This window comes from Sesamum indicum, linkage group LG11, assembly GCF_026168435.1.
Source record: "Sesamum indicum cultivar Baizhima isolate 11 linkage group LG11, ASM2616843v1, whole genome shotgun sequence".
Classification (NCBI taxonomy): Eukaryota; Viridiplantae; Streptophyta; class Magnoliopsida; order Lamiales; family Pedaliaceae; genus Sesamum; species Sesamum indicum.
The window spans coordinates 11,029,543-11,039,171 of NC_142667.1; the positions used below are offsets into that span (position 1 = coordinate 11,029,543).

The following is a 9,629-nucleotide window of genomic DNA, read 5'->3' on the forward strand; positions in this document are numbered from 1 at the left end:
CAAACATATCATGCACACAACACATCACACCCGAAACAAGGACAAGCAGCAGCAGGAAGGGGCACTCTGTAGTCTTTCTATAAAGCCCAGCTCTACGATGTTGACCACACTCTCATCGGATGTCGATAAATTGCTTAGACTATCTCAAAGAAAAGGCGTAATATAACTGAAGAGTGCAATATGATTTACGGTTGAATAACCAAGAAAGAGGTGGACTGAGAGTGAAGTTAGTAGTGGGAACAAGAACTATTGCAATGGAAGTTCCGATTCCTAGAATTAAATTTGAGATTCTTTTGGTTCATTATTCATACAATACCATTGGTCCGATGAGATCTACTGCAGTATGTCAGGTCAAGCTATATATGCCTAAAGCATCAAACCTTTTCGTCTCCTGGAAGTTTGCCCAGAAGAAAAGCTCCGAACAGATGCACCGGTGGGCAGTCACAAGAAGCTTTTAGTCACTGCAAAATTCAAAAGAGGGCACAACTGTTGAGTCCGAGAACGCCCAATATAACACACTGAAGTGGCGAAACTCCACAGTGCTTCACTTCGCCTCAAAATCTGACACAGGTGCAAAACCAAAGGCTCACTACCAGACTGGCAATACCAAAGTGAAAAACAGAAAGATAGAACATAAACATGCAAAACCAGAGTCATGGGAAAGAAAGAAGTTGGTACTAGATATTTGAAGCAGCAAAGGAGTTTGAAGAACAAGAAATCCAAAACTTACCCTCTCGAGAAGAGTCCTCATCTTTCTTATTCGGGACACTATTTTCAATGAACTCCTTAATGGTTCTCCAATAACGATCTCCACCAGCTAACCATGTATCCATGTGCATGCCAGTGGGGAAGTCTACAAATAAGCATTGCCGATTGTGTGTGGCTGCTTTAGCATATAACATCTCCATGTGCGATGGGGGAACCATTTCATCTTGTAGTCCAGAGAGGAAAAGGATTGGCTGTTTAATCTGCAGTTGAAAGCATTAGATAGGATGTAATGCATATAGCTAACAGTCATTATTATGAAAAACATGTCTGAGAAACAAGAACATGAAGGAACGCCAGATGAACCACTTTCATCTTGCTATAGCAACAATGCATGCAATATCCATAATTTATGCCAACTGGAGTTGAAAGGAGCTATAGAGAATATAAGAACTCAGGTAATTAGACTCTACAAGTGAGATTGCAGTAGCATAAACACAATCACTATGTTTGTTTTCATTTTAGTATAAATACATACATACACACACATATACATAAATATATACAAAAAAGACATGATTTGACAATGAATAGTAATTTTTGTCTCCCCAAACACAACATTAAACATATAATACTTATTTTAAATTATCTCCAACAACGAATCCAAACATACATACTATCTCTAACACACACTTATTTATCTTTGTTTTTCTCTCTCTATCTCCATAAAACACAAAACACTCAGAAAACGAATCCAAACATTATGAATAGGTTCTCAATATCAGTAATGAGATCTGCAGTATTATGTTTCCTACATGATTTGATTTTTCATGTTTCTTTGTGGTGTGAGATTATTTAAGACCTTTTTCCAAATTATTCTATACCAATTAGATATAATACTAGAACAGTATCAGCAGTTTAAATTTCCTGGTGGCAGTTTTATTTTTAACTATTTTCACACCTAAGAAAAAAGCTCCTCTGATGTACCTTTGTTTGAATAAAAGCAGTTTCTTTAGCAAAAACAGAAAATACAACCGTCATCCCAAAAGCAGTTAAGAATTTAATACCTACTAGAATTGTATGCCATATATGCAAATTCTAAACTCCAAAAGTATTTTTTCACAGAAACTAAGGTTTTTGGTAATTAGAACTCATTCACAGGAACAATCATCCAGAAGTATAGCGTTGAAGCTTTCCAGATACATCAAATACCACCCAACACGCAATTCTGCTTGTATGGAGCATTCAAAAGGCAGTAATGACGCATACAAATGGCCTCCAGAGACAAAGGGCTCATAGTCTGCCGGACCAGGATAATAGTTTAACCAGTGCTCAGTATAAGTTGCTGGAAGACACAGGATTACAGTACAGAGTGTTAAGGGAAAACTTCATTTAAGTTCAAACTTTAAAATCTGTTGCTTCAGACAAAATGAAGACCAGAAATCTACCCAAGTCACCAGGGACGTTTTTGGCAAAGTTAGCAGATCTTGGGTCGAGTTGAAAATGGGTATAACAAAGTCAGGGTTCTGTTTAATCTACTTAAATCAAGGACAGTTAGTTTTCATTAATTTTCATAATTGCTCTATTCAATACTTGGTAAGTGCGAGCGAGAGAAACTTAATAGCTATTAAAAATAGACACTTACCTTAGACATTTTAGCAACCCCAAAAATAAGTAGAATTGCAACTTAATCTATTCTAGAAGTTTTAACTGAAAAGCGAAATGAGGATGGATTGACTTCAAAGAAACAACATAGAAACCTACAGATTTGTTAATTAGGTAATATAATGGTCTGGAAAATGCATACAGGCCAAGGGTCAAACATACTATATGATACAGGAGAGAGATGAAAACAAGTAGCAAGAAATTTCAAAGAACATGCTTTTATATGTATTGTCATGGTAATAATATACACATAGTATGAGCTTAACCACAAGTCAAGTCAATCTTGCTTTTAGTCACTCAGCTTGAACAAATTCATTATTGAGACTAACTATTACAGAAATACTAATTATTAAGACTGGATATATCAAACTGGTGGATTAAATTCGTAAGATATGTAACACACCTGATAACACAAAAGCCTGTTAACCACGAGTTGCCACGTGTAGTATTAATGCAATATACCATTTGTCAAACAAACTATTTTGTTACAATTTTTTCTCCTGTCATTTACAAGATGAATTCAGTTTAATTCATTTCTCCAGTAAATCTGGATTCCTGACTCTTTTAATCAATTACATATGCATTCTAATAAATGTGGCACATCCAAATGTGTGGTTACATTTATAAGAAATATAATTGTTTAATTTTCAAATTATGTATCATAGTTAAATAAACAAAAAATAGTAAAACATAGAAGTTATTGAGAGAAGAGTGGGGAAGAAAAATAAATATGGAAGTTGAGAGAGGGAGTCATAGACAACAAGAGGTTGAGAAAGAAAGAAAAATAAAAATTGATGAAATAATTTTAAAAAATAAGAAGCAACAGACGACACCAAAAGGATGCTCTTCAATTATAAAAAAGCAGATGTTTTACAAGCATTAATGTTCACAAAAGGATGCTCTTCAATAATAAAAAAAAAGTAGATGTTTTACTAGCATTAATGTTCACAGGAGTATGACAGAATACACATTAGGTAGGATATAGAAACCAATATGCTAATCTATAAGGATTTGAAGGACATCAATTCAGAAATCATTATCTTCATAGGTACATTTTTGCTCTTCAATTGAGCTGTTGTGTTCTTTTAAAATCGAATGCAATAGCAAACTTTTGAAGATATGTTGTATACCATGATTTTTTACACTAAATTCAGTGGGAATACATTATATAATCTTCATATGTTGTCCTAAACCAATGAACCCAATTAGTTTCCATATAATCTCAAGCATTATATAAAGGCATATTCCAAGTAAGTAGAAACCAACTAACTATGAACTTAGGTACTCCAATATGCTAAAAAAGTGTACCCAGGACTTAAAAACAGAAAAGTTATTATCAACAAGAAAAGACGCACCAAATATTAGTAAAATAGTATCTCTGTGAGTTATTTTAAATATGTTTTTATCTGATCAGCAAAAATTTTTTTGCGGTATGAGCTCAAGAACAATTTAGGTTGAATTACCTGTACCCACACTTTGCTCGTCTTAAAATGTGACTACTATACTTTAGCTCAAACTTGGTAGAGTTTTAACTCATATTTGGCTCGATTGAATAAGTATTACCCTGATCCCATGAACTTATACAATCTTGGACTCACACTAATACTCCTCCAACAAGCACTAAAATTTTATTTTTTGAAAAAAAATGTCCCTAGTAAAAGCCTCACCTCGCTGATAATATCAATGGTGCTCCATGGAGACCGAACTAGAAAATTCAGGACTCTGGGACCCTTTGTGTTGCTTTTTCCAATAAACCACTTCAGAAAGGGTAACAGGACACCAGCCATGTCCAGTATGGATGTGAAAGTATTTTCTAATATTAAAGCAGCAACCTGCAGTAACATACATACAACTGTGAATAAAGGCTGGTATGCTTCAGTTTACCTCCAGAAACATTACGATAGAAGTTCTTCTAAAACAGCAAGATAGAACTACATTTAATAGGAGAAAAAAAAGAAGGTATAATGAAAAGCTAAACATGATAAAAGAGGTGAAAATGAGCAATGAACGATAAACTGACATGAAAATACTCCACATGATGGAATAGGAATTGATAGATGACTTGATAAATAATATACCTTACAGAATACATGTTTCAGTAAGTCTTTAGTACAAAGGGTAAGATGGCCAGCTCGTCAAAACTAGTGTGTCATACCCATAACTTAATCACCTAAGAACTAGGAGTAGTGCTGCAACAAGTTGAAGATCATGTGGAGTTGGCAACAAAAGAATGGTACCAAAAAGGGGCAAGGAATTCAAAAGGCCAGGTAAGTATACTGCGCATGCATCACAACAGAACAAAACAATGGGAATCTGGGAAAGTCAAGTAACTGGTATTCCTTTAACCAATTCAGAGTACACCGTGTACTTCTGTATCCTATGTTCTTGATACAACATACAGGAATTGTTGGATTTCTGCTTGAGAACATACATGTTTACAAGTTTGTCATTGTTTTCCAACTCATGCATGCTTCTGGTCAGAAACAGGATTCAAAATTGCATCACGTGCATGTTCAGTTTCCAAACATAATCAAGAATATGGGAACTTTCACCAACTAATCAAATTTCAAAAGTACTTTCCAAAACCTTGTTTCCAAGACATGATTTCTGCAAAATGCAACAAAATGAGTGCTTAGCACTTAAAATAAATTAACACATTTTTACCAGTAACTTTCTATAATTGAAAGCCATAGACACCATAGCTATGATAATATCAAGAGCTTCTACACCTGAGCAAGGATAGACTAACTCAAAGCTCAAACCAAGAGCAACTCATCATGACAGAAAAAACAAAACTAGCGGGTTATGGCAACAAAATGGTTCTTTGCCTGCATGGATATAATTTTAGGTACAAGATTCCTATAGTCATTACCTTGTCCGGATTGTTCTTGGTAAGAACAGCCCCAACAGCTCCCCCAAGTGACCTTCCAAAGACTACAATTTTGGATGTGTCAATGTCTGTCCTCTGGACAAGATGATCCAATGCAGCCTACTCAAGAAGGAATTGAATGAATTAAGTTAAATTTATCAGGTCACCTATACAGACCCTCATCATCCTCCCCTTGCCCCCAACTCCAACAGAGTTAAAGAGACCCAGACATCATCACTAAAATAATAAGACAGGGATAAAATAGCACTAACTGAAAGATGATGAAATTTTGTGTAAGTGAAACAAAATGGCTAGCAACTAACCTGGGCATCCTTTGTGATACCATGTTGTGAAGGCAATCCTTCACTAGCTCCATAACTGAGTATCAAAGAGTCAGAACAATTTTACCAATTTGTTAGACAAGCAGTATGCACAAAAGTCATAAATATGCTGGATAGACCATCAATATAAGAGCATGAGAAAGAGGTTGAAGAGAAGAAGGCGGCAATGTTCACTTACCCTCTGTAAGAAAGCAGAAACACATTGCACTGTAGCCTCTGCAACATAATGCGAACCATTTCAAGACGATGAGCAATGTCTGTAATCAACTAGTGAAGGCCTCCGAAATAGATGTACCCCATGCACACTTACAGATGAAAACATAATGTTGAAAGCAATCTACAGATATAAGGAATTGTATAATAAATAGTCATCTTCAAGCAATAGAACAACAAAAGGATACTTCCTGCATTTTCCTGGAAAAAGAGAATAGTTGGACCTGCAAACTCAATGACAACAGGTCTTAGGTTTAATGCACACAAAAAGAGCCAACAATTAAATGCAAACCATAAGTGCAAAATAAAACAATAAGAAGAAGCACAGGAATAGTTAGTGAAAAAAGCTGCCATGTGAAAGATGGATTTACTGGTTAATAGGAGGCTCCACCTGGAACTACTGTTGGATCATGAGAAACCTTTTTTCCATTCTCATACTTCGATTTATCTTGCAACTAAACTTGTTATTATATTCGAGAAGCTTACATTCAGTAGGATTTTCAAAATGGAATCACATCTTTCCAAAAATATTCCAAATTATGTGAAACTATCCATCAAACAACAAGAACAGAAGAAGTAAATCAAGTACCCACCCATCAAACAAATATTCTACATAAGTGCTATTGGTATTCTGCGTTATTAGCAACATCAACCACTACAAAGGAGATAGTTTACCATTTAAGTAGATCATCACACTATTGCTCACATACATCAAGAGTCAAAACACAATTAGCTTAAACGATGCTGAATAAAATCCATTTTATGCACATTAAATAGAAAACCTATAGAGGAGAAAAAAAGATTAAACAGGCTATCTCAGGCAAAGGTTTATGGACATGATGTCACTATAAATTTGAAATTTTCAATGTTACTCCTTTTTAGCAAGTATCATGAGAAAATTATCACCATGAGAAAAAGAATTTTCACAACAAAAAGAAGTCAACTGGAATATTCTCAGATCAACTTCCTAGGCATTTTATAGAACTATTTGCCTATTTGGTTTCTAAATTTTTCCTCATTCTTGTGTAAAATACTTTGCCGTTTATTACACTGTCAAAGTTATCAATTATATTCTGCATCAACGCCAAAGAGGAACATACCACAACTCCAAAAGATCACCCCCATCATCGTATCAGCAAAATTACAATCACACTCTTTCTTCCAAGACATACTACCTTAAAGGTAATCAATCTAACAACAAACTTTCAGCCAACAACTAGATTTGCTTTAATTAAACTTACCAGCAGAAATGAAAGGATAAACACACAATCACGAGGGCATAGACACGCACACAAGATAAAACACACCACCTTGAGAACCCTACCTTGCCCAAGGAAAGTGGATCCAAATCCAACATCTTAGAATTAGAATCATAATTCGCAATAAAATTAAAATGACAGGCACCTCGACAATCGGGGAAGAGCTTTATAAACCAGGCATGGAGGCTGACGCCATCGGAGGATGTGAGCCATACGTCTTCATAAAGGAGTCGGAGGCGGGCTGGCGTCATAGGGTAGGATTTAGTGAGTCCAGGCAGCACCGGGACATAGACAAGCTTCTCCTGAAAAGCAACGAGCAATGCCATCCCCGCCACCACTATCCCGCCAACTCCGTACAGCAACGCGCTTATGTACGACACCATGATCTATTCCCTTCCCCTCTTCGTTCCTCTCTCTACTTTCTCTTTCTATATAAGCGCTTGTATATCCGTCTCTTGTGTATGTATAGCATGTAGAGATTTTGCTTCACTGAGACAACGGAATCAGCAAACGGTGTTGGAGTTTTTAGGTCGTTGGCGACGACCTTTTGATCTGTATTCAATCCAAAAGCCCACCTTTGGATGTGAGATTCTGTTTGTGATGGAATAATTACTTTCTTAATATTTTTCATCCCATCATTTACTTAAGATGGTTTTATTTTGGTCCTATTAATTTTAAAAATCTACCATTTTTTTTATCTTGTATTCTTGACAAAAAAGTATTAGGGGATCAAAAATGCTATTTTGTTAAATTTATGTGACCAAAAGTGAAAATTCCGTACCAATAGAATTAAGAAAACAAAATTCCTAAGTTACTAGACGAAAGATGCTATTTCTCCTAAATAATTACATATAAATATTTGATATTCGACGTAATTACAAATAACATCATTGCTCGTAAATTACAAGTACCCCCTAAATAATTAACTCAATTCATTAGTCTCCATTGGGTTTATATTCATTTTTTATGGTGAACTTACAAAAATGGATTTATTGATTGTATATTATGATTTTATTTATTTTTTAAAATCTTATAAAAAACATTACGGGCTACATGAATAATATCTTTATAAATTTCGAAAAATTTTCATCCACCTCTTATAGTATTTAAATTCTTTTTTCAAGAGAAAAAATTATTAAGAACGAAGTTGACAATTCCGAGCTTTTGTCCAAGGATTACATATTTTCATCAAATATAAGATAGTATTGATAATTTTTTAAATAAAATAATTTATAATTATTATTAGGCTCAATGTAATTTATTCTATTTCTAACCATTTGAATTTAAAAAATAAATTAAGAAAAAATATTAAATAACTTCACATGAGCTTAGTCAAACAATTTGATGAATGTGTCATAAATTTCAAATTCCTTAATTCTTAAAATTCATTAATTCAAATATAATATTGGACTGGTCATATAATGCACTCAATCAATTTCAAAAAAAGTTGGTGGAGTTCATAAATTGGCTATCTTACCCATCAGCAAAAAGAAAAGGCAAAAAGATAATAAATAAATAAAATATTTGATGGACAAAATATTCTCTAATTTTTCAAAGGGTTTAATACAATTTACCACCATGTGATATTGTAAATGAGCAAATTACACCGATATGAAAAAACAATAACAATTTACCCCCTATATTATTTAAAATGAAACAATTTATCTTCCTGTCTAAAGAGGTAAATCGTTTCATTTTTTAAAAATATAGGGAAATAAATTGTTGTATTTTTTAAAAATACAAGAAGTTAAATTGTTATTTTTTTCATAAAAAAATAATTTACTCATTTACAATAACACAAGAGGTTGCTTCCTTTTATGTCCTCTCAGCTATTAACTTTATTTTTTTTGTTTTTGTTTTAAATGTACTGATATCCGACAACATTTAATATGTATATAATGCGCGCAAAAAGGCTTATATTTATAAATTCAAATGGATTGTAACTCATAAAAAAAAATATTAGCACTCCGCTGTACATATAATACTAAAACTAATTCTATAAATTAAAACAATAATATGAAATAAAATATATATAAGTAACATAAATTTTTGAAAGCTTTGACATTCTAAAGTCTAAGATGTGTACACATAAACTTATAAAAATAAAAACCATTTTTCAATAATATTATTTTATCATACTTATAAGTTATGGTAGCACTCAAATATATATATTTTGAAATTTTAAAAATCTTATAGTAGATCTACCAAATCTTGGTCTGTGCCGGGTCGAATTCCAAATCCTAACAAATCTTGATGGGTCGGGTCTCCTAGGCATGACCTGTTATCATGTCTCTCAGACATAACCTGTTGTCATGTCTATATATGAGTACACTTAATCGTAATCGATTACTTATGATAATTCACTAGAAAAACTTATATAATCATATTTAAAAATGCTTTTTTTCATATACGGAATTAATTATTCTAAAACCCACATCCTTAATAATATAGTATCAGTCTATATATGTGTATCCACATGGTCGGGTTAGGAGCTTGACCAGTTGTAAGGAATAATTCTGAAATCAACGCATACATTATAAGGGTTACGGTCGTTTTTAACATAAAAACGTTACGATG

At 33.6% G+C, this 9,629-nt stretch overlaps 1 protein-coding gene across 3 annotated transcripts; it reads right to left on the reverse strand.

Moving 5' to 3' along the window:
* Positions 1-163: 163 nt before the first annotated feature.
* On the reverse strand, positions 164-7,650 carry LOC105173652 (alpha/beta hydrolase domain-containing protein WAV2). 3 transcript variants are annotated; one of them, XM_011095478.3, is made up of 8 exons: positions 7,198-7,650; positions 5,982-6,017; positions 5,759-5,837; positions 5,563-5,617; positions 5,243-5,359; positions 4,038-4,202; positions 731-968; positions 164-461 (listed from the first exon to the last, which is right to left on the reverse strand). In XM_011095478.3, exons 1-8 carry the CDS (start codon positions 7,433-7,435, stop codon positions 442-444), a joined length of 948 nt encoding a protein of 315 aa, XP_011093780.1. In that variant the 5' UTR covers positions 7,436-7,650; the 3' UTR covers positions 164-441. The 3 variants fall into 3 exon arrangements, with proteins under 3 accessions (XP_011093780.1, XP_020553614.1, XP_011093781.1); XM_020697955.2 differs by having other exon boundaries at positions 164-597; XM_011095479.3 differs by having other exon boundaries at positions 164-561; positions 7,198-7,649.
* Between the last annotated feature and the right edge of the window lie 1,979 nt (positions 7,651-9,629).

Coding starts and splice junctions, on each gene's coding strand:
- LOC105173652 (XM_011095478.3), bottom strand. CDS start 7,435: ATGGTGTCGTACATAAGCGCGTTGCTGTACGGAGTTGGCGGGATAGTG. Junction 5,838..5,981: donor TTTCCAGGAAAATGCAGGAA/GTATCCTTTTGT, acceptor AGTTGATTACAG/ACATTGCTCATCGTCTTGAA. Junction 969..4,037: donor CCATTGATATTATCAGCGAG/GTGAGGCTTTTA, acceptor TTTCAACTGCAG/ATTAAACAGCCAATCCTTTT.